Raw genomic sequence first — 25,860 nt, 5'->3', positions numbered from 1 at the left:
TTCGTCCTAAAACAGATTTACTTAAGACTGGGTTCAAATCCCACCTGGACTGTGTTTCCCTTCAGCCAACCCACAGCAGACTGTTCAATAGTAGTTGTTTTGATTGTGAGAAATGAACTCAATCATGTTTTTCTGCAATGGGAGCATCCAAGAGACGTCTGACACAATTTGACCTCTGATGAAAATCAGCTCACAGTTTTTATTCCTCACACATTTTACATTTATATATTCAGTTTAATATTTAATATTCCATCTGTCACATACTTATATAATATAATACCTTGCTTTATATCTTGTTATTGTTCATTTGTTAATTCAACATTTTCTACTTTCTTGTTTATTTCTTGTCATTACATTTTTATTGTACAATGCCATGTCTTTGTATGCTGCTGCAACACAAACATTTTCCAACTTGGCATCAATAAAGTATTATCTTATCTTATCTCTCTCTCTCTTACATTTAAAAATTCAGCGTTAGAAGTTTAAACGTTCAAAGTTAAAAAATATGCCTCCTTTACCTCAAAATCTTTTGAATTGCATGAAGGACAATCTGCTCTCCGATTAGGCGCTCATTTAATAGCTAGAAAAGTCCTGTTGATCCCTTACTCTGGAAAATGGCAAGCATGAAATAATCATAACGATAAAGGCTTTGAGCGTCTGGAAATGTTTGATTTAGGTCAACACAGTCTCACTCCCAACTTGTCCTGTATGTCAGGATCCTTTGGCGTCACTTTCAAACGCTCTGGGAAGCCCTTTAGCGTCGACTTTCAACTATCAGGGTACTCCCATAGACTTGCATAGAGCTCCCTAAACGTTGGTAATAGACGACTTGAGATGGCGGAGAAATGCTCTCTGATAAACCAAGTGTCACTGCGTTTATCAACTTGTTTCTGACTCAATATCAAGCCACAATTATTGTTTTTACTTCTTTATTTTTAATTGTTTTATGTCCGTCTTTTTGCCGTCAGTGAGGAAGAGAGTCGGGGCTCAGAAAACTGAAATCTGTATTTTCTTATCTTTTTTTATTCTATTCTAATCAACCTGGTCTCACCAGAATGCGTGACTCCACCACGACTCCTTAACACCGCAATGCGTGGTGGAGTCACGAACTTTGCTACATTAACAACCCCAATGTAAAGTGAATGAGGCTCCTTTGTCGTGGTGCACACACGCATTTCTACAACGTCCAGCAGTGAGCTTTTATTCTATAAAACGTTTTTTAAATCTACTTTATAGCTTTTAGTAACTCACGGGAGGCTTCTTTTATTTTATTTGTATTCATAATAAAAAAAAACATTCGTCAGAATGTATTATGGTGCATTATTCACCAATTTTTGTTCTCAAAAAACAGTGCATTGTGTGTAATACAACTGTGATTTTTATTAAATTAGTTAGTTTTTAAGCAAGGCCAGAGCTTCAGCTGTGTCAAATAGATTGTTCCCTTTAGTTAACGTTATTTAAAATATAATTATATTCCCATTTGATCAAGTCCCCTTTATTGTATTACGGACCCAAAGAGCAATGTGAGCATCCATTCCCATTGGATAACGGAGGATTTTACACCCGGAAGTAAGTATTCTCCTTACTGTCGATTGATTTTATTTACAGTGATATCTGCACTACTCATCAACTCAAAAACACCAGATTATCCTTGTTAATTACACAACATTGATTGGTTTAAATTGTGCACAATGCCTTTGTATTTTCCCCTTTCGATTCGGAGAAACAAATATTTTTTCGGAGTGTGTGGATGGCAGAAGACACTACACTACCCAGAATCCTCAGCTATGGGACTACACCATGTGCTTAGAACGTGTCCTACCCCCCCCCCCCCCCCCCCCCCCCCCCTTAGGTCACAAGCTCCTCCAACAGTGCAACACAATAAAACAGATACACAGAACAAATAGTGCAAGTAAATACAAAAAGAAAAATAGTAAAAAGTGAAATAGTGCAATAAGAGTCTATATACAAGTGATTGGAATATGATATATTAGATAAATCATTTCTAAGTAGCAGCCAGATGAATGTTATGGATGTTGTTTCTAAGTTCAGGTGTTTAATAGTCTTATGGCCTGTGGGATGAAACTGTCCCTGAGTCTGGTGGTTTTAGTCCGGATGCTGCGGTACCGCCTGCCAGACGGCAGCAGACAGAACAGTTTGTGGCTGGGGTGATGGGGGTCTTTTATAATCCTGAGGGCTTTCTTTAAGGTTAACCTGGTATTTTTACTCCACTACATTTATTTTAGTTACTTTACAGATTTGGATTAATGATGTGAAATATAAACAACCCTTAAATCAGACTTTAGTTTCACCTGAGTAAAATTCAGTGAATTCAGCCAACAATCAGGCGAGATATTTGGTAGTGGGTGCTTGAGAAGACTAAATATTTATCTGCAGATCCCTATAAAGCATATTCATTACTCGTTATTCTCTACTAATAGTTAATTAAAAACTGTATATAATGGCTATTTTGCACATCCCTTTCAAGATTTCAAGATTTTCTAAGGTTTATTGACATATCATATACACAACTACGGTGTAGTTATGCAATGAATGAAAAACTTGGGTCACAGGTTCATCAAAAGTGCATTACAAGACATCTATCGATATCTGTGTACCTCCACCATTAAACATATTCTGCACATTTCTTATACTATCTACATACATCTTATAAGAGTATAATACATATGTATAATATCAGTTAAAATTAAAGCTGCAAGCAGCGTTGAGCGGGTCTTCGACGCTCCGCAGGCTGTTGTCCGCACGTCGAGGTGCGTATGTAGGTGTCTCGAGGACTCGGCCGTTGGCAAACGTGGGAAGTTTCAGGCCGATCGGACAACGTACATGGGAGTTACAGCAGTATCATAAACATTGTGTTTGATGGCGAGTGATCAGTCGCCATGGCAACGGAATTTGATGACACCCCATAATACGCCTAGATGTGTTGAGGGCTGCATTGTTATCAAACCTGTGACGTTTTGGGCCGTTTGGAGCATGTTAACTGGAGTTATGAGAAAACCGTGTTTCACGGCGACCATGTTGTTAGCATAGCAACGACATTTGACGAAATCTCAAAACTGACACATATATGTGTGTCGAGGGCTTGACGGTTAGCACACATGGGAAATTTGAACACTTTTTACCATTTACACAGGAGTTATAGCAATATCGTGCTTAACGGCGAGGGATGCGTTGCCATGGCAACAGCTTTTGAGGAAAACTCACTATTGTCATATTGATGTGTTGAGGGCCGGACCATTAACTGTCATCTGAAGTCTGGTGCAGTTTGGACCATTTTCCATCGAGTTATGACAACACTGTGTTTCATGGCGAGGGATCTGTCACCATGGCAACGGCATATGATGACATCCCATAATTGGCGTAGAGCTGTTCAGGGCTAGGGTTAAGGACAAAGGAGCCTCATTCACTTTACATTGGGGTTGTTTGCGTGGTGCAGACACGTAAATGTAGCAAAGTTCGTGACTCCACCACGCACTGCGGTGTTAAGGAGTCGTGCTGGAGTCACGCATTCTGGTGAGACCAGGTTGGTCTTGCCACATGGCCTTCCCTTGCATAATCTCAAATATTTTTTATTTGTATTTAAGCTACCAACGTGTAACAGAACCATGTCATGTTTGTTGTTCTCTGACACAAAACATCATGTTGAATCAGTCAAAAACAAGATCATTGCCATTGGCATGATGACTTCTGGTTTGGAACACAAAGTTCTGTAAGTAAGTTTCACTTCTTTCGGCTGCTAAACCTTAACTTGTTTTTCACTTATCATCTTGTGTAATCTTTATCTTGTGTTATTTCAAGCTTTTAATTCAGATTGACATGTATGGTATGGGTGTTAGTGTCCCAACAATTCTGTATATTGTGTAAGTGTATCTGATTATTGCAACACAGCAGCTGCAAGAGAACTATCGATTTTTAGCCGTGTGATTCCATGGATTGTTTAATTTGTTATAACAAAGGTCAAATGTTTCTCAGCAGAAAGTTAACCATCCAGTTCAGCAGTTGATATGGGAGCACCAAAAACTGAAGTTCAGGAAAGAGCCAACGCAAAATACTTCTCCGCTCATGTCTTCTGCTTTAATTCCCCACAGCTTCCAATAAAGAGTTTAAAAAGTTGTTTAGAATGAGTTTGATGCTTTAAACCAAAGTGTTAATGACTGAAAACCCTGGTTAACATTCAATCATGTGATTTTTTTTTTTAAACAAACAGTTATCAGAATCAGAATCAGAATATAATTATCATACCAGTATATGCACTTGGCTACCAAAACATGAATAGAGTGTGGTTAAAGTATGTGTGTGATGTCATGTCAATAACAACAGAGTGAAAAGGGTCAGGGTTGGGACAAATGTAATTTCCCCTTGTGGATTTATAAAGTATTTCTTAAATCTTTAGTCTTAATCCTAAACAATTGAAAAGTCTTTGCTAAGGAAAGGTAGGGAAAGCGTTCAAATATTCAAAAAGGTCAAGGAGAAAAATGAGCCATCACAATACTGCAGATAGCTGCATGTCCAAAGAAAGTTGCCATTGAACAAAAAGTAAATAAATAATTAAATTACGATGGTTTGTGTAGTTATAGTACTCATATCCTTGACTTACTGTGATTAAAAGTATCAAACATCAATGCAAAGATACTTTTTTTAATGAGTAATATGAGCAATTATTTCCTGTGTTCAAAATCCTACTTAAGTAAAAGTACAGGAGTCTTCATAAACAGTGGCGGCTGGTGGTCTTTTATTTTGGTGGGGCTCTTGACGTACCGGAAGTGACCTGCCGGAAGTGACCTACCGGGGGGGTCCGGGGGGTTTACCCCCCCGGAAAAAAAATTCGAGAAATGACCCCTTAAATTATGACTTCTGGTGATGTTAGAGGGGGTGGGGAAAGGAGAAATCGAGGCTTAAAAATATGAGAAGACTGATCAATACCTCCATAATCTTCAGTGTGGAAAATATTATTTATCAACCTGAACATCTAATACTTTACCAGGAATTTGTATTCTCAGAACTGGTCCGCATTTTTCTTTCTTAAAACTGTTCATGTTTTATGAACCAACACCTCCACCAAGTGGCTTTACAGTGAACTGCATGTGGGATATAAAATTAATAGCATATTTTCAGTAGCATTAATTATAAATATTTAAGTGGTTCAATACAAGTCACTACAGCATTTCAAACTGAACTGTGAATAAATGCAATTTAAAAAAAATAAACACAGCACAAAATGTCATAAATTGTGTTTTTTCTTTGTTTCTCTGAGGATTATTTACAAACAGGCTTATTTACATATAGCAATAACTCAGAAATGAAAAAGCTACATCGTCTAACACGAACAACCAGTTAGCATAATGATAATATATGTGTTATGTACAATGTAACTGGCAAGGCTAGAGCAAGAAAGAACATAAAGTTTGCAAAAGGTTTAAATAACTTCAAGTATCTGTCTTCAGATTACGTGGAGGTTTTAGTCCGATGGGAAGCAGATTTTAAGCGACACCGAAGATAAACCAAAGATGTGGTGGAGCTGCAAACCGTGTAGTGTTGCTGGGACAGGAGCTATAACCGTTGGAAAATACATCACAGACAATGCAACAAACGTGGAGACAGAACAATCACTTCTGTGATAAATGCCCACTTATTAATAAACTTCTAACAACCATGGGAAACCTCCTCTCTACATATAAAGTGATATCCAGCTTATTGGCCTATAGCACCTTTTTTACTGCTTTGAATAACAAAATGTGCAACAGGCAGAAAAAAGACAAAAGGAAACAAGAAACAACTGTTCCTCTGGGGAAAATGAGTCGAACGCAACAGGTTTCCAAACAGTACTCATGTTCCTGGACTTTGTGGTTGAACAAAACATCTTAGGTATCCAAAAGTAACTTCACAACATTCTGCATTAATTATGCATTAACATTAATTGTCTCTCTAATGAAACGCATTTTTTTAAGGGTCGGCCATCTGTGTTTGCTGCGAGAGCTTGTGTGTGTGTGTGTGTGTGTGTGTGTCTATTTGTAGAGGAATTTTGCCCTTCTCTCCTTCTGAGTGGCAAACCTCTCAATGACTCTGGTGTTGAAGTCAGGAATGCTCCTAATGAGTTTTTTCTCAATTGACAGCATAGCCAGAGCATTCAGGCGATCCTGTGTCATGCTGTTCCTCAAGAAAGTCTTTATCCTTTTCAGAGTGGAAAAGCACCTCTCTGCCTCAGCCGTAGCCATGGGTGTGGTTACAAGAACCTTCAGAAGACTGACAGTCTCTGTAAATGTCTCCTGCAGATTATTGTCAAGGAAGAACTGGAGCAGAGTAACAGCACCACTGCAAGCCCTGAACTGGTCATTGTCATAGACGAGGGACAGTTCCGTCTTGAGCTTTGCCTTGTCCAGTAGAGGGTAGGCCTCCACAGTTGTTTCCAGCGCTGCTTCAGGGAATGTTCGGCTGTGCTGCTGGAACAGGTCTCCTTGCAGGAGGGTGGAGCTGATGAGGTGTTTGGTGAAGGAAAATCTCTCCTTTGCGTGACTCAGTATGGTATCACATACCTATGAAATAATGCACAATGAAAAAATCAAGACATAATAAATAACAGAATCACCTTTTCACATCTATCAGTCATAATGTCATTAGTGTCCCCTATAAGATGTGTAACAAACAAAGAGCTTTCTTGTGAATGGAACCTATCAGAATAACAGGACATCTATCTGAGCATCAACAGAACAATATTACTGTTTAAAATTAAGTCACTACAATATATACATTTAATGACTATGTTTACACTTCATTCATTTATTGTTGGGCCCTTTCTGTCCACTGTGGTTGCTTCTGGAAGCCTAAACCTTTTCTGATCTGTCTTGATCCCCTTTGAAATGTAGAGACTGTGGGACACTTTTTGCAGTTTAGGCCTTGTTAAGTGTATACAATTCAGAATGTAATAAGCAATAGGCCTTTCCATGTAGATATTTTAACTAGCCTACCTATTTATTTAATTTACAGAAAATGGGCTTTCTTGTGAAATGTATCATTATTGTGATATGAAATGACCTATATTATGAAAGGAGCTTTTAGTCATAGAACACGTTCCTATTACTGCTTACCTCTCTAGCCAACAGCTGTTGCTCTTCATGTCCAAGTCCCCTCCGTTTCTTTGTGGGCAGCTGCTGAGATCCACTGCTTTCACCAGAAGGAATGGAGTCCCTGATCCAAACCACAAGTAACCATGTACAATTACTCATTGTGGCAAGAATTGACAAATTAACTTGACTATTTGAAATAGTAGTCAGAGATACACCTTATAAACGTTATATAATATATACATTTCCAGTAAGCCTGTTTAAGATATTTAAACAAGTATGTGTGAGTTGGTCTATTGTGTTCAGCTAAATCACATTTAGGTTTCACAGATTTCCTATAATAAGCACATCTCAGCCATTGTAAATAATGATTTACCTGATTGTTTGTATGCTGCTGGTGAACCTCTTGATGAGTCCTGTGATGTAGACAGAGTCGATGTTCCTCTTCTGCAGTTGGCTAAACAGCATGTCTACATGTGGCATGATCTTGTGGAACAATGTCAGGAAAAAGCAAAAAACTTCATCTTCCATCATTCGCACAAAGCCCCCGGCTTCTCTCACTGTTATGGGATCAAAGTCACCTGAGTCTCTGATCGTCTGGAAACACCTCAGGATGTTCTCCTTGTGCTCATATACAGTGTTAACAGCACGACTGTGAAAGTTCCATCTTGTTGTGGAAGTGCCAGGAAGTCTGTGTGCCACCACTTGATCCAGGATCGCAGTTCGCTTGAATGACCTGGAGAAAAATGCAGCAAATCCACCAAGGTCTGAAAAAAATGTTCTTATCTTGGGGATGTGGGATGTTGCCTGCTGCATAATTAGGTTCAGCTGATGCGCATAGCAGTGGATGTAGTGCGCACTACTGTACACATCCTTCACTTTCCGCTGAACTCCACCTTTAGCTCCCCTCATCACCGCTGCACCGTCATAGGCTTGGGCGATTAGTTTGCCCTGTTGTCCATCGGGGAGGATAGTGCCCAGCCTCTCCATCAGCGCGGTGGCAACTGTGTCAGCATTCGCATTCTGAAGAGGAATGAACTCAAAAAAACGCTCCTGGACGTTGTTATGCGGGTCGATGTAGCGTAGCACAAGCACTAACTGGCAGTGGGTGGAAATGTCAGTTGTCTCATCCGCCTGAATAGCTAAATAACTGGCATTTTTTACTTCCTCCAGAATGTAGTCTTTACAAACTGATAACATGCAGTCCAAAAGTTCATTTTGCACCGTCTTTGAGGTGCCTTTGAAAACCGTAGCCGTTTTAAGGTGATCCTCCAACACGCTATCTAACGAGGCCAGTAGATTAACTAAACCCAGAAAAACGCCGGGGTTGTCGGATGTGTCAGCCTCGTCGTGGCCACGCAAAGCCAGGTCAAAGCCCCCACAAAATTTCACACAATCAATTATTTTAGACAAGACGTGCCTATTCTTGTCCACTTCTTCATTGTGCTTTTTCACCGAGATCTTGTACCCTTGATCTAGCTGTGCGGCTATGTTAGCTTTGCCTAGCATGGCTAGCTTAAAGGTGTTTGTCATGTGTGCCTTAGTGCACTCGTGCTTTTTAATTTTGTTGGACAAATGCTTCATATCGTTTACTCCTATCACAGTCCACGGGCACATTGTATCTGTCCCCGGCTGTTTGAAGAGCAAGCATGGGAAACAAAAGACAGCATTTACCTGTTTGCATCCAGCTAGCCAAGCCTTTCTTGTGTACCAGCTACTTGTGAAGCCTCGTGTATACATTTTTGTCTTTTTCACGAGATTGCTGCGATATATTCAAATCGGGTTGATCCGGTCCAAGGTCTTTAAGCAACAATTTATCTGCCAAACTTCTCCTTTCGAAAGGATTGGAGATTAGCTCTTGAACAGAATTAGGCGAGGACCGAGGTCCGGAGACTCCACCTGCACACGAAGCCATCCTCATCAACTACTGCGTCAACCGGATACGAGTCACTGTCCAAACTACTCACAGACTGCACTGGGCGCTGACATTGGCGCCCGGTGACCGTCATCTTTGACGACGCTGATTGGCTGAAATTATATTTTCGCGGCATAGTTTACACGTTACAGATAGCAACAGTCAGCTGCTAGTGGCTGCTGCTGCACTGGTTGAAGGCTCCTCTCTTAGCGCCCAGACGAGAGAAGGTGCATGCATGGGCAAGGCCAGGCAGGAAACATGTGACTTATCAGTAACTTTAGACATCGTAACACAATTTTAAACGAGATTTTATTGTAGATTATACATTTTACTGATACCAATTATATAATATTTACCTTGTTCATTAAAAATAAAAATAAAAATATATATGTTTTTTTAAACATATATATTTTTTTTTATTTTAATTTTAATTTTTTTTTTTATTTTTTTTTTTCAATATGGGAAGAGGTGGGGCGGCGCCCCTAGCGCCCCTATGGACCGGCCGCCACTGTTCATAAAGTATCATATGCTGTCTTGTACCTTGGTGGTACTACAGAATATGTGTTGTGTTTCTTTTTATATCCAAATCTTCTATGTACATAAATGTTTTTTTCTGTCTTTGTGAAGAAGTTTGGTCCAAAACCTGTTTGTTTTTGTGTGCTGTATGCAAACATAAAAAGGGGAAACTAACATCACCCTTTTCAAAGTTAGATCTAAACATCAGAGCTAGAGATGCTATGAGATACAAGACCACAGAGATGTGATTAGCTATGATATTGTGATACAATCATGGCGTATCTGCCCCTGAGGTGTGAAAGCATTTAAAGACAATGGTGACCTGATACAGTATCTACTACAGCTGTCGAATGTGTTTGAATGGACTTCTAAGAACTCAGTTTGATTATTTTTCATTATTAACTTCTAGATGATGACCACAGTGTTATCCAATCTTGTTTATAGTGCTTTATTGAACAGGGAATGGGGGCCAAGATTGTATCAAGAGACTTTAAGCCCCCTCACTGTCCCTGTTGATCCAAAGTGGCGGGACTGCAGGGCCCATTATCTAACAAACATGATAAGCTCCACTGTGCAAGTCACCACAGTAGCTGATTGGTTGGGATATTTCATTTCATTTTTATTTGTCCCGCTCATGGTACGCATAGCCAAATGTACAATAATTGCCAACAAAACATGTCTCTACACACCATTGAGCGAAAAGGAGCAGGGAGAAGAATAAAATCTTATATGACCTGCCCCTTTCTAAAAAAAACAAAAAAATAAATACAAATAGATGGTCTGCCCTTCATAATAAAAAAAAATGTTCACAGCCACACATAAGAGTACACCCTCATCTGAGTCCTACTGGAGAAGAAGGTGGAAAGCGGCACCTAATAATAATAATAATAATAATAACAATAACAATAACAATTAAAGCTGCAAGCAGCGTTGAGCGGGTCTTCGACGCTCCGCAGGCTGTTGTCCGCACGTCGAGGTGTGTGTGTAGGTGTCTCGAGGACTCGGCCAACGTGGGAAGTTTCAGGCCGATGGGACAATGTATTTAGCAGTTACAGCAGTATCATAAACATTGTGTTTGATGGCGAGTGATCTATCACCATGGCAACGGCATTTGATGACACCCCATAATACGCTTAGATGTGTTCAGGGCCGGACCATTAGCCATCATCTGAAGTCTGGTGCAGTTTGGAAGCTTTTCCAATGACTTAAGACAACATTGTGTTTTATGGCGAGTGATGCGTTGCCATGGAAACGGCATACGGTGAGATCTCAGATTTCACGTAGAGCTGTTGAGGGCCGGACCATTAACTGTCATCTGAAGTCTGGTGCCGTTTGCAACCTTTTCCATTGATTTAAGACAACATTGTGTTTTATGGCAAAGGATGCGTTGCCATGGTAACGGCATATGATGACATCCCAGAATTGGCGTAGAGCTGTTGAGGGCCGGACCATTAACTGTCATCTGAAGTCTGGTGCCGTTTTGAACCTTTTCCATTGATTTAAGACAACATCGTGTTTTATGGCGAGTGATGCGTTGCCATGGAAACGGCATACGGTGAGATCTCAGATTTCACGTAGAGCTGTTGAGGGCCGGACCATTAACTGTCATCTGAAGTCTGGTGCCGTTTGCAACCTTTTCCATTGATTTAAGACAACATTGTGTTTTATGGCGAAGGATGCGTTGCCATGGAAACGGCATATGATAACATCCCATAATTGGCGTAGAGCTGTTGAGGGCCGGACCATTAGCCATCATCTGAAGTGTGGTGCAGTTTGGAACCTTTTCCATTTACTTAAGACAACATTGTGTTTTATGGCGAGGGATGCGTTGCCATAGAAACGGCATACGGTGAGATCTCAGATTTCACGTAGAGCTGTTGAGGCATGGACCGGTGATATAAAAGTGAAGATTGGGGGACGATGGGACCGTGTCCATTGGAGTTACAGCGACACCGTGTTTTATGGCGAGGGATTCGTTGCCATGGTAACGCCATATTAAGTAACATCAAATTTGACGTAGAGCTGTTCAGGGCCGCAGTGTTAACCATCATGTGAAGTTTGGTGGCGTTCTGAGTATGTCAGTTGGCGTTATGACATCATCGTGTTCCATGGCGAGGGATGGCCGAGCATCGAGCGAACGCGAACTTTGGCGCCAAATCACGGCTACGCCGTGCGAAAGAAAAAGACTTCCGTGATAACTTTGAATTGCCCATGTCTCGAGACGCTACCCGACGAATTTCGAGTCGTACGGATAAAGTCCCTGGGAGAAGATAGATTTCGTGCGGAGGACGAAAAACGCGATAAATCGCGTTTTTCCGACGCCAAATTCAAAATGGCCGGCTTCCTGTACGTTATTTTATACCCCTCCAAGAGGCTTTTTGGTTTGTCTCCGCACCCTAGATATGCGTAGCGAGTTTCGTTCGTTTACGTGAAAGTTAAAGTGGGGGGAGTTTACGTTAAAAACGGAAGTGGGCGTGGCCTTCGCAATTTTTGACGCAAAGTTCCGGAACCAATTACACATCTGAAGTTGCACCACTTCTGACGCGCGTGCAACATTTGGTGAGTTTTCACATATGTTGCGGGGGTCAAAGGTTTATCGGTCGCTGTGCGACCGATTTCAATAGGGTCTTCGCCGACCTAGGTCTCAGACCCTAATAAGTGCTTCAACATAGTTAACATTGCAGGAAAGTTGATTGTCAAGTTCCAAAACAAACCATGCAATATATTAGACGTTAATTACTTTGTCAGGCTTAATATCTGTAGATACCCCCAAAGCTTTTTTCTTATTTAAAAGAAGACCTTAACCTAAAGTATTCTTTAATGTTTAAATAAAGCCTTATTAGTTTGTCTGTTTTGCACATCCTCCCTTACCAGCAACCAAACGCAAAGGTACACACACTGTAACTTTGTCTTGAAAGAACGTTACGCATCGAACTGATGTTCACAATCATGTTTATTTCCTTCTTGGTACAATTATGAAACAGCGTGAAAACGTATTCGCCTAGACCGGCATTTACAAATGTTCGCGCCTTTTTACTCTCTCACAAACATTGTAAACATCCAGGCTAGAGGTCACATGACTTCCGGTAAGAAAACTTGCCTCAACAACATTAAACAAAGTTCAAGCATACATGAAGCACTCTTCAAAAATACAAAACAATAAAGAAGGGCACTTTGAGCGGCAGCTACACACACACACACACACACTAGTATGTTGTAAAACTACATGGCGACTAAACAGATCTTGTATCTTGCTTATTTTCCCCTCTTAGGAAAGTGGACACGGGATGCGAATTTCTTTGACACCGTCCAGGCGTTGGAGGACCGGCGTGCCGTGGTGAAAGAGTCGATGCACGGGGATCAGATGGTGCTGTTCACCAAGGCCCAGGAAACGGAGGACAAGATGCTCACCAGTTCATTTTATATTATTGTTATTACTGTTATTATATAGTCTTGATACAACTGACACTTTATTTTATATTGATAATGTTAATTTACATGTACAACTTCTATTTTATTTACATTAAAAATGTGAACTTCTATTTACTGTTAAACAGATCCTGTATCTTGCTTATTTCTCCTGACACTTTATCTTTAGTGACCTGTGTAGCATCCTATACATCACATGTAAGTGATTATTCTGATACCATCATGTTTCATCGGTTATAAACTGGCAAAGCTTTATTTGTTATTTATTTATCATCAATGTTGCAACCTTGTGGGGGAATGGCAGGGGCACATACACAAATATGATAATTTTTATCATTTTAAATATTATTTGACCTAAAACTAAATGTTTTTATGATTATCCTCTGAGGAGGACATGGGGATTTGCAAACTTTTAATTCCCCCCCCCATTTTACACAACACAAAATGGAGTCCACTATGGGCCGAAACTAACATGTAGGTGTCCATAGTGTTTATGGCAGACGGATGCAGTGGGTCTCAGGAAGATATATATATAATAAAGGTGGGTTTGCTGCTGAGCCTATTTACTGTGCATACAACACACCTGGCACAGTTTATTGTTATTATATTGCCACACTGTACACTATTGTAATGTTGCCTGTCTTGACTGGAAAATAAAAGAGAGAAACAAAAGCACTGTACAAAAGATCAGCTTTATTGTCAAAATGTTTACAATGTACAATTTACACGCTGTTCAGATGCCTCATAAAGCTGGGTCGCCGGTAAGGCAGTCCATTCGTCCCTGTACTCATCATTACTCTCACAAAGGTTATGTAATATGCAACATGCTGCCACCTGGATTTTGATCTTGTCCACCTTGCAGTCGTTTCTTCTCATCAAGCACCGCCACCTGCCCTTCAGTCTGCCAAAAGCGTTCTCCACCACCACTCGTGCTCGGCTTGTTTTGTTATGGTACGCAAGTTGCTCAGGCTGCATTAACTCAGTTACAAAGCTGTATAACATGAGCATAAACAGCACAACTTCAGTCGACTCCATCTCCATCATGTCTGAGGTCGGAAGGTAAACAACAGACGCCTAATGTACAGCGAGTGGGTGGGCGTCGCAGTATACGCGGGAAGTTTTTCTTCTTCTTCTTCTCTTGTTTTGTAGCGGATTGCAAACAACTTTAAGGTGCATACCGCCACCTACTGTACTCGCCGTGAAGTGGTTTGTGGCCTGCCAGTAAAGCCAAAGCAGAAGAAGATGAAGTGACGTCAGCGGCTCATTTGCGTAATCTTCCCTCAGGGAAAAGTACTCCGGTGTGAACGCGATCTGTACTAAGTGCCCTGGGGTAAAAAGCACCGGGGCTCTGAGTGCCGGAACTAAGTACAGGAAAGTACTTGGTGTGAACGCGACTAAGGTGAACACAATCGGGTAATCAGGCAGGAGGGAACACAGACAGAAAGCAACAGGCAAGACACGGGGGTGAACACTTTTCAAAATAAAACAGGAAACCAAAGACAAGACAAAACACAACACAGACAGATCGTGACACGAACGCGCACATGACCAATGAGGGCACGAGATAAGTTTGTGCACAGATGGAAGGCTGACAGGCAGGTAGGCCATCCAGTTATTTTAGCCGGGCCGGCTCAAATGATTGGTCGTGCTTTTTACAGTACTACGGCTTCCACAGATGACATTTTTTTATGGATTCTTTGTCAAAGCATTTAATATATTCATTGCTATCGGGATATTAAGAGCATTCAATGGAATATAACAAAAAGTGTATCTCGAGCCGGTTTCTCAAACTTACCTACCCCACCTTTAAAATTACAAAGTAATATCTTAAAGTCTTACTAATAGTAGTACACTTTTATATTACGAGTTACATATTTAATTACATATAATATTTTTTTTTACGTACTTCTGCATGTATTGAAAAGGGCAAAAATACTGTAAATATTATATAGTAAATTTACTTAAAAAAAAATGAAATAAACGTTATTTGTTGTTATTGTCAAAATACTTAAAATAATGTTGTGGGTTGTTAATTTATAGTTAATATCTGTAATTTTACAGGATTTTGCAAGTTATTTAAAAAAACATGATAATTCCTGTAAAATTAGGATCTTTTTTTTACAGTGCAGGATAGTTACATAACAGTGTGCATGCAGGCATGTGCACATTTTTGGTTGGCTTGGTCAGAGTCCAGGGGCTGTTTTTCAGTCCCAGTCCCTCCCTGATAGATCAACCCATACTAAAGTGTAGGATCACACTAAGACTTTCTTACCATAATCTCCCAAACTACGCTAAGGTAAGGCCATACTCTCTAATACAGTAGGCCTATTTGGGGTTTCATTGTATTGGTAACATAACACTAAATGTTGCCTTTAACCTAATATCAATGTGTATTATTTTTAGGTACTTGCATTTATTTTGACTATTTCAATTGTTATGCTACTTTAAAGTTCTCGAGAAGATTGACAAATAAACAGTTTTTTAAATCATGCATTCAAAACTGCAAATAAGTGCAATAAAATATACATTAAGTACCAAAAGTAAAAAGTAATTATTATGTAGAAATTTGAGTTTATATTCAACTATAGAATTATTCTTGTAAAAATTAAAAGACATGTTTCTAATGCTGCAGGTAAGAGTGGCTCTAATAAAATGATCTTTTTCTAATTATAATTTATTTTATGATTACATGTTGTATTAACCTGGCATACATGTTTTATCATTTAATCCTGTACCAAAGGAAGTGGTCACAGTGTCAGGCTGGAGCTGGACAATATCATGAAGGAATCATCTTTTAAAGGAAGAAGATGTTTCAACATCTTTCTCCTTCTGCTCACGGCTTTCTTAATATTCTTCCAGGTGAGAACTGTTATCTGGGATCACTATCAAATACTTATTTCCCACAGTTAAATGCATATCAATTTGTATCTTTTATATAATTTCAATTTCTGGATTTTCTTTTTTGATATTCTTACTCTCACTGATAAAATAAACCTAGCATTAAAATGATAGACTGTTCATTTATTTGCATTGAAGACAAGAATGCTTAACTGTTCTCCTTCCTGGCAACCAGTGTGACAGCCCTCAACACTGGCAAACAAATAATCCGTATTTGCACCATGCACACATGGGGAGGCTGATAACTGCATCCTACTGCACCTAGGAGATGCTGTGAAGCAAGGGTATAGCAAGGTGTCAATACGTGTGGGGGAAACTTCTGAAGCAATTGGAGTCAGGACTCAGAGAGACACGAGGAGAGCTGGAGCTTTGATGGCAAACACTGATGGGTTTATTTAGGAGCCTCGGCCGGAGAATTCACAAAACAAGTCAAAGAGCCAGAGGTTCTGACTTCACGGAAGAGTTGCCACGTCAATTCTGAAGAACTTTACCCCAGACCCGTGTATTTAGCTAGTTCAGAGAGAATAATCAACATTGTGCATAACAAGATAGAATCATAACACCTCTATCAGCTGACGCCAACAGGCAGGAACAGGGAGACAAAACACTGAGAGCACAGCAGCCAAGGTTACAGGTGCGTGTGCTCAGTCAGGACAGTATGAACTGATAAACTGGGTCACAGTTATGGGCCTTGGAAAATATTTCCCCAACAATACGCACAGTTGACACGGATGTGGTAGTACTGGCAGTCACAGCAGCCCAATCCCTCAACATCACTGCTGTGGGTTGCCTTTGGAGCTTGGAAGAGTTTTCGGCATTTAGCAGCTCATGAGATGGCGAGATCACTAGGTCCAGATCGATGCATAGCCTTACCAATGTTCCATGCATTTACTGGATGTGACACTGTGCCATATTTTGGTGGCAGGGGCAAGAAGACGGCGTGGGATACATGGATGACGTTTGATGATGTGGAAGAGGGGTGGAAGCAGGCCCGCCCATCCCTACACGCAGATCACGCAGACTGGGTGGGGCCTAACCTCGTGGAGGGGGCCTCACCCGTTCATAAAGTCAAGTACCCCTCAAAAGGTCTGGTTTATTTCATTTTAAGGATTCGCACCAAGCAACATCTCCAGGTGCTCCTTTGAAAACCAGGGCAAAAAAGTTATGTGCACCCTTGAATATTACATATGTAACAAGTATTACTTCACCATAATCAGAATCAGAAGAATCAGAATCAGAAACGGGTTTATTGCCAGGTAGGTTCACACGTACGAGGAATTTGACTTGATGTCATGGTGCATACATAAAATATAAAACTATAATAAATATGTTAATGGTTTTACTGTGTATTTTGTTCCCTGAATACCAGATACATGGAGTTAGCTACATTCTAGCATGTTGTAAATAGTACCACTGCATTCCTCATCCTTGAAAATGTAGGATTAGCCATCAGAATCAAGATCCTAGGTGGTCTACTCTAGATCCTAAACTACCGGTAAAATAACAACCAATGGCGGCCATTTTCAAAATGGGGGCACACAGTTAGTGTAAAAGAAACAGACTATGTCTAAATTATGCTACACGTATACTTCAACGACAACAACAGCGCATAAATATGAGAGGATACATTTTTCGGAAATATAGGTACGAATTCTTTGCAAAATACATTCAGGTATTTATTCTTTACATATGCTTTTATTCAATTGGAATAAAAAAGCATATTGTTTAATAAATAGATAATGTAAAATAATAGAAATAAGGGTATCCATCAAATTCCAATTTCTGAACTGCAGGAATGAATTGAATTCCAGAAATGTTTTATATTTGGCTAAAACGAATGTTTCCTTTTTCAGCTTAACATATGGGACACATTGGTGAGTTATTTTTGGATTTGTGTTGTGCATGAGCCATCCACAGTGTATGTTATATGTTTGAGTGTAATGTGTTAGCACAAGTGTTGCTGATTAGAAAAAAGATTGTCTGCTCAAACGGAGAACATCAGATCATTTATCTATAATCACAGTCGAGTTGAGTTGATGGCAATGGCACGAGGCATTACAGGGGATAGAAGAGATGCAAATCCAAAGGATTATTCTTTGTTCAGATTTAAGTTCAGCAATAATGCCACTTCATTACATCCCATCGTAGGCAGGATATTGTGAATGACATTTATGAAACACCATAAAGATTAAGAAATATCGAGATAACATTTATGTGGATAACATCATAAAGAGGAATGAAGGGAAATGAAAATGTGACACATTAGACAAGCAGTCTCTTAAACATGAGTAAATAATCAACATTGGACTCAGTAAATCTAAGGCAAATAACATAGTGAAATAGACAACCCGGTATCACGGCAAGACGTGAACATGTGACGATCTACCATGCTGGGAGACGTGAATATGTCACGGTTTCGTCCCTTCAAACGTGACAGTTACACGGTATTGTTAACATGGCCCAACCAGTGGAGAAATACCCGGAAGTGCCAAGCAAATGCTCTACCAAGACTATTGGTCGGTTTTTATTGTCAAAATTAGATGTTTTTAATTTATTTTTTAATCGTCACACTCGATTTCGCAGATTTTCTTGTGGCCCTAGCTGGTCGACACCTCTTTTAGCAGAAACAAAGGCTACATTAATGTATTAAATCGATATTAATCCCCTTCAAACGTGACAGTTACACGGTATGTTAACATGGAGAAATACCCGGAAGTGCCAAGCAAATGCTCTACCGCGCCTATTGGTCGGTTTTTATTGTCAACATTAGGTGTTTTTAATTTATATTTTAATCGTCACACTTGATTTCGCCGATTTTCTTGTGGCCCTAGCTGGTCGACACCTCTTTTAGCAGAAACAAAGGCTACATTAATGTATTAAATCGATATTAATCCCCTTCAAACGTGACAGTTACACGGTATGTTAACATGGAGAAATACCCGGAAGTGCCAAGCAAATGCTCTACCGCACCTATTGGTCGGTTTTTATTGTCAACATTAGGTGTTTTTAATTTATATTTTAATCGTCACACTTGATTTCGCCGATTTTCTTGTGGCCCTAGCTGGTCGACACCTCTTTTAGCAGAAACAAAGGCTACATTAATGTATTAAATCGATATTAATCCCCTTCAAACGTGACAGTTACACGGTATGTTAACATGGAGAAATACCCGGAAGTGCCAAGCAAATGGTCTACCGCGCCTATAGAGTGGCGAAGTCACGCCCATCTACTTCCGGTAATTTCGGAAAAATAATGTATTGAAGTCAATGGAGAGAGAAAACTTATCTTTCGATCCCGTTTGAATTGTGCCATGAATTACACATATGATGTTTGTCAATCTTAAAAAATCATTTCCATGTCAAAAAAGTCACAGTTTGTCGTAAAACTGTTGAAATATAAGACTATGAAAAATACGCAACTAGAAAGACTACAAATCCCAGAGTCGCGTAAGTGATGTCACAATTGAGACACTAAGAGATAGCTAAGATCAGCGCCATATAGATAGAATCTATCTATATGGCGCTGGCTAAGATAAGATAACTTTAACAAGATGCCTGTGTGCTTAGTACCAGGTTGTTATTATACCAGCAATGGGTCTTGCTCGTTCTTTCGCTTCCCGTCTGATGAAAGGACCAGGAGTGTGTGGATCAAGCTAGCTAGTAGCTAGCACCTAGCACGTTAGTTAGCATTACAGCCTTGTCATTTGTATTAGCCTTAACATGAAGTAACCCAAAATGTTAAACAGTAAGAGTAGTAGTCATATTTCGTGAACCCTTTGAAGAGTACTGTCACCGGTGTGATCATTCTATAATACACCATTTAAGCCCGGGGGAGAAATGCTAACGCTAACGCTAGCGATCTTCTCTACTTCATGCTATCTGCACAAATGGTTGACATTAAACATTAAAACGACCAGGCAGTTCAGAGAGAATCAAAGGAAGGCAGGCAGGCAGCTTTGCATGACATTCTTCAGGACGTGTTTCATTGTGGTGATAGTGAGGATAGTCAATCGTTTTGTTGACAAGACAGTAGTGACGGCCATCTTGGTGACGTGTGTTGTTGACCAGAGATGTAGTTCATTGAGCGTTTCACACAAACAAATGTGTTACTTCACAGTTTTACGACACTTTTTTTTTTTTTTTACTTGGATTAACATCGATTTAATACATTATTGTAGCCTTTGTTTCTGCTAAAAGAGGTGTCGACCAGCTAGGGCCACAAGAAAATCGGCGAAATCGAGTGTGACGATTAAAAAATAAATTAAAAACATCTAATTTTGACAATAAAAACCGACCAATAGTCTTGGAAGAGCATTTGCTTGGCACTTCCGGGTATTTCTCCACTGGTTGGGCCATGTTAACAATACCGTGTAACTGTCACGTTTGAAGGGACGAAACCGTGACATATTCACGTCTCCCAGCATGGTAGATCGTCACATGTTCACGTCTTGCCGTGATACCGGGTTGGAAATAGAACATCATGAAGGAGTGGCAACACAATTGGGACAAAAGAAACACAAGAAGACACCTATATGCACTGCAGCCAAAAATCAGTCAGGACAGTTAAAAGAACCATCAATTTGGATAATGTGTTATCAAGGCTTAGATTAGGACATACGTACTAGACTGAACAAAACATTACATTATTCATAAGGAAAACAACTATCTGGATGATATGAACACTGCCAGGTTGAGGAATCCGTAGAACATGTAATTCTGCAGTGTGCCAAATACAGTCAAGAAAGAGAAACTTTAAAGACAGAAATCAGGAAGCCTGGAATGGAGCAAACATTACACAACAACAGTTCTTATCAACCCCCTTAACAAATATTCATACATTTGCTGCATTTGTTTGACGTATCTACGTAAACTTCTCTCTGTCTCTCAACCCCTTCAAGTTTCAGCCTAAAATGAGCTCCACCATCATCTACCCGAAAGCTACTACTGAACCTCCCAAAGTCCGCAGCATCTGCAACTTCCCACCATTGTCCCCTAAGGATGCTCTGGAGGAACGCCTGCTACTAGAATCTGTTGCTTGGCCTGAAACTCCTGCATTGCCATCTCCTCTTTCCCTGGAGCTGACCAGTGATCCAGCTCACAGCTCTTTCACCATTCTCCCAGCGAGAGGAGGAGGACAGTGGCACGTAGGGGATCAGCTGGAAGTTAGCATCGCCATTTCTGACTTCAAGGGACAACCCAAGAAGTCTGGGGGGGACTTTTTATTAGCCCGGCTGCACAACTTAAAGCTTAGTGCAGGTGTAGCTGGGAAAGTGGTGGACCATCTCAATGGGAGATACTCTGCTGTCTTTCCTTTACTCTGGGAAGGAGCAGCTCAGGTTGAGGTGATGCTTAAAACTATCTTTTTCTATGTGATTTTGCTGTAGGTGTGTCATTTGTCTTCCAACTGATTACTCACAAAGCCCCACCCTCTTTTAACTAATCTTGATACGACTTTTTATTTCAGACAAAAGCAGACTCTAGTCACCAATTGTACATTTTCAACAAAAACTCTTGTTTTCTACCCAATCAGGTGATGCTAGTTCATCCCAGTGAAGCTATCACAGTGCTGAACAGGTTGACGAGTGAACAACCTGACAAGGTATTTTTCAAAAGCGTCTTGAGCTTAGGCTCACGCTCTCAAACCACCATCTGTACCATGTGCCTGCGTCAAACCAAGCAGCCAATCTGCGACTTCACCGACCCTCGAACCGGCGATCCTTGGTTCTGCTACAATCCAAAGAACATGAGCTGTGATGCAAGGATCGCCCACAGCATGGCAGGATACAAACAAACTCCTGCACTGCTCAAGGCCAAGGAGGATAAGCTCTTTCAAGGGTAAGGAAGCAAAGAGACTGGTCATTTGTGTGACTTCTTATAAATACATACATCATTTTTCAGAAGTTTCAGAAGTTCCTTCATTCAAAAAAATGTTTGATAGGATATAAATCTTTTAATACATTTTTCCTTGTGCGCTCCGAGTGTGTGAGGACAGAGGGCGTTGTGTGCTCCAGAATACACTCTGTAAAGCAAATGAGACAAATGTGTGATATTTGGATTATTTTATCAATTCATAGGACTTCACTTCCGGACAGCTTTGGTCAAATACACTTTTATTATCTTTTGCAAAATGTTGTGCCATAAGGCTTAGTTCTAAGGTTTGAACCTTCCAAGTTCACACAAGGAAAAGTAGACCTTCTAAACCAGGGGTGTCAAACTCAATTTCATCGCGGGCCACATTTGCATAAAGGTTGCACTCAAAGGGCCGGTTGTAACTATATAAATATATAATATAAAATAATGTATTATATTACATTATTGCCTCTGAATTGGATTATTATCGGATAGGATAATAACTTAGTAATTAACTACTTCTGAAAGCAGAAGTCCACGGCAAATAATTGCAAGTCTCTTCAGTGCGCATGTCACAAAACAAGATGCATTGTGGGACATGTCGTATATGGGCAACGTGCTTCTGTAAAGTGGCATGTAACCGTATAATAAATGTATTATATTCTTTGCAAGCTCTTGCTGGGCCACATAAAATGAAGTCGCGGGCTGGATTTGGCCCCCGGCCTTGAGTTTGAGACCCCTGTTCTAAACTGTTTACCCCAGGTAAACCTCCATGCCATTCCACAACCACATGTAAGAAAAGCTGCATTTGGGATATTAATGTTTATTGTAGTATTGTGTGCTTTTCTTCAGTCGTGTCAACTTGAAAGTCCGCATTCCGGCTTCAGGACCTGCCGGTGTCACTGTTTTACCAAAAAAGGAAGGTAAGGAATGCATTTATCACTGATTTCACGATCTAATGTGCTCCATGTACAGATGACGAAAGTATAGGGGCAGAACAAAACAACAACTCTTTCTTTTGGGTATCATTCTTCTGTTGAGAGATGTATTTAGCAGGCCAATTTGACAGGAGCAAAGGGAGCATGGAGCTCTCAGCTCAAACTTTGTCAACACGGCACAGCTGCAGTGTCTATAGTCTCTCAGGAGTAAGGCCTGAAGTAAGAAGATATGATTCTACACTGTATTGAAGTAAACATGTATTGTTTGAACTGTTTTATGTAATCACAACGGTTTGGGTAATTATATATAGAATAGGAATGTTATTCTCACTTTTAAATTCACTGGCTCAGAGATTCTGTGTTTCAATACACCAACATCCTTCTTATCATCCATAAAAGCCAGATGCGGTCATTAAGTCGTTAAAAGACATCGTAAAATAAGTGGAGAAGAGTTTAAATGTCGGAAGGAGGGAAGGTTAGGTGAAAATATCCCCTGGGAAAGGAATGTAGAGTAAGATAAGGTAAAGATAAACATTGACTTTTGACCTGGTGTGGTTTGGGATCTCACTCTGTTCGAAACTCTGATTGACCTCGGCCAGAAGCGAATCCAGCCAATCAGGGCACTTGGGGGAGGTGGTCAGTTTAAACAGCTCCTCCCCAGGGGCTCTCTAATTCGCTTGGGAGAAAAGTGGGAAGGAAGAATCGACAAATCTCCGCCCCAAAGACAGATAGAAATACTGATGTTTGTGTGTGTAAAATTGCTTTTGGGTTTGGTGAGTTTGTTGGTCCTGATATCTGTGTCCGCATCGAATCACAAACTTGAAGTCCAATTTCTTCTCGTTTGATGAGTTTGTCTGGTCCCGATGCTTTTATCTGCATCGCATCACAAATCTAAAAGTCCGGAGTACTCGAGTACTCTGTATAACTTGTATATGTGTTTGGTTTCCTACTAGAAGTAAACTCAGATAATTTGTTATAACTTTGATTCCGGTGTTTTCAATTCCTTTCTTAATTTAATAGAGATCCAGCCTCATCCAACGAACGGCGCGTAGCAGAGGTATTCTACTCCAACAGGCCATACAATGTTCATACATTCAGTCTATACCTTGATTTGGTTAAGGTCAGTAACAGACGTAAAACAACCCCCCTATTATCCTTCAACTTTCTCTCAGGTCAACCAGAGGTGGAGAGCAGCATTGTGAACTTTCAAGCCTCTGGCTATTACTACCAGGGTTTATGGCGAGCACTAAATGGCACCAAAGTTCGCCAATTCACCGGCGCATCTGCCATCACTCAGTGTCTAAAAGGCAAAGTGGTCCACCTGTATGGAGACTCTACCATCAGGCAGTGGTTTGAGTTCCTCAACGCAGCACTACCAGGTAACTAATCCACAGGGATTTCCGGCAACAGTTTCATTATGTTCACACTGCATCTTAATCTGTTTCCTCTGTAATACCTTTAGATCTTAAGGAGTTTAACCTGGGCAGCTCGAGGACAAATGGACCTTTCATGGCCTTAGACTATGAAAACAAAATCATGGTGACTTTCCGCCTCCATGGTCCTCCTCTCCGTTTTGTCGGCTCAATTGAAGAAATTCGTTACATTGCCAATGCACTAGATGACTTAATCGCGGGTCCCAACATTGTTGTCGTTTTTGGCATCTGGGCTCACTTTGGCTCTTTCCCCATCGAGCTTTACATCCGGCGGCTACAAAGGATCCGCAGTGCGGTGGTACGGCTGTTCGACAGGGCTCCAAAAACGGTGATCATCATCAGGACTGCAAACCCCAAAGCTTTGTTGCTTGATGTGGCGATAAACAACAGCGACTGGTTCTCGGTGCAGTTTGATAAGGTGCTAAGAGCCATATTTAAAGGACTGAATGTTCATCTGATTGATGCCTGGGAGATGGTCCTCGCTCACAGGGGCGGACTGGCCATCTGTAGAATCTGGAGAACCACAGAACGGCCGGTCCTCAAGGGCCGTTGACGGCCGGCCGGCCCTTTAAAAAAATTGTTTAACGTCATCATTTAAGTTGCGCTGACGGCCTTTTTCTCATAGTGTTACTGTTTTCGTTACCATTTAAATATTGAATTCTATTTATTACTTTTATTTTAAATCAAATCCACCTGTTTTAGATAATATATTTATTTTGAGGTTGATTTGCAGGTTGGTTGTTATTGTTACTGTGTATTTTATTATATTAACTACTATTTATTGCTATTTATAAAATACTGTTATGAACACTATACAATGTCTTTATTTTTGTAGATACCAGAATACATGACACAATGAATCTTTGTAATATATTTATGTTCTCTAGTTTAAATAATCATACCAGTATTTAAACAATGTATGCTGGTCACCTGTAATCCTGGTAAGCTTCCAGCATGGTATATTTAATACTATTATTTATTAAACATAAACTGGTGATAGATGGATGCTGTTTTTTTTAGCTGGCCAGGATGGCTGGTTTAGCTGGTTTAGCTGGTTTAGCTGGTTCAGCTGGTGCACCAGCTGAACCAGCCATCCTGGCCAGCTAAAGTGTCCAAAACCCCTCTAAACCAGCCAGTCTGGTCAACTCAGTTGGTCAGGTTGGTTGACCAGCCTGACCAGCTAAGTTGGTCGACGCTGTTTTTTTCAGCAGGGTAGACAGACAGGGAGAATGAAAAAACATGGATAAAAATCAGAGAAAACGAAAAGAGGGGCTGAGAAGGCAAGAGAAAAAAAAGGTGAAGTCACTCGCAGGTGAAGCATATAAATGTCGCAAATTGACAGACCTTTTTGGCAGCTGCGCTGCTACAAGCACTATCATCAGCAGAACAAGTGCAAGATGATGAAGAGAATGATGAGGGCGCGAGTTCAGATATACAGCCAGCCTCCTGCGTTCATGATGAGGGACAGAGAGTTGAGTTGGTGGAAGAACCAGCTCAACTGGCACATACAAGTGCAGGGCAAGAGCAAGAAGTGGGTGACAATTATCCCTTGAACTGCATGAATGCAGCCTAATAAACAGCTGATTTCTAATAACTAATAGTACTGTATTTTTTTTTCTGATGCCCCCCCCGTTGACATTTCATGTGGCCGGACTGGGTCAGTTTCCAGGGCTGAATTCTAGTCCCAGTCCGCCCCTGCTCGCTCACCACCTGCCAAACAGCCTCCATCCACAACCTCCTATTATTAAGAATATGATGGATGTTCTCTTCTCCTACACATGTCCTCAAAAGGGCGGCTAG

At 40.5% G+C, this 25,860-nt stretch overlaps 2 protein-coding genes across 2 annotated transcripts; one reads left to right on the top strand and one right to left on the bottom strand.

The window, feature by feature from the left end:
* Window positions 1-1,536: 1,536 nt before the first annotated feature.
* On the top strand, window positions 1,537-25,860 carry LOC117493774 (NXPE family member 3-like). Its single transcript, XM_034144356.1, has 9 exons — window positions 1,537-1,569; window positions 15,683-15,801; window positions 17,694-17,714; window positions 20,738-21,181; window positions 21,370-21,674; window positions 22,542-22,612; window positions 23,800-24,006; window positions 24,090-24,536; window positions 25,757-25,860. The coding sequence occupies exons 2-9, from the start codon at window positions 15,721-15,723 to the stop codon at window positions 25,858-25,860; spliced, it is 1,680 nt and encodes a 559-aa protein (XP_034000247.1). The 5' UTR covers window positions 1,537-1,569; window positions 15,683-15,720.
* On the bottom strand, window positions 5,642-8,798 carry LOC117493773 (zinc finger MYM-type protein 1-like). The gene is made up of 3 exons (XM_034144355.1): window positions 7,459-8,798; window positions 7,107-7,206; window positions 5,642-6,554 (listed from the first exon to the last, which is right to left on the bottom strand). Exons 1-3 carry the CDS (start codon window positions 8,697-8,699, stop codon window positions 6,027-6,029), a joined length of 1,869 nt encoding a protein of 622 aa, XP_034000246.1. The 5' UTR covers window positions 8,700-8,798; the 3' UTR covers window positions 5,642-6,026.

Source organism: Trematomus bernacchii, unplaced genomic scaffold (assembly GCF_902827165.1).
Source record: "Trematomus bernacchii unplaced genomic scaffold, fTreBer1.1, whole genome shotgun sequence".
In the NCBI taxonomy this organism is placed as follows: Eukaryota; Metazoa; Chordata; class Actinopteri; order Perciformes; family Nototheniidae; genus Trematomus; species Trematomus bernacchii.
The sequence above is the reverse complement of the archived record's forward strand: the minus strand, read 5'-3'. Positions and strand labels throughout refer to the sequence as shown.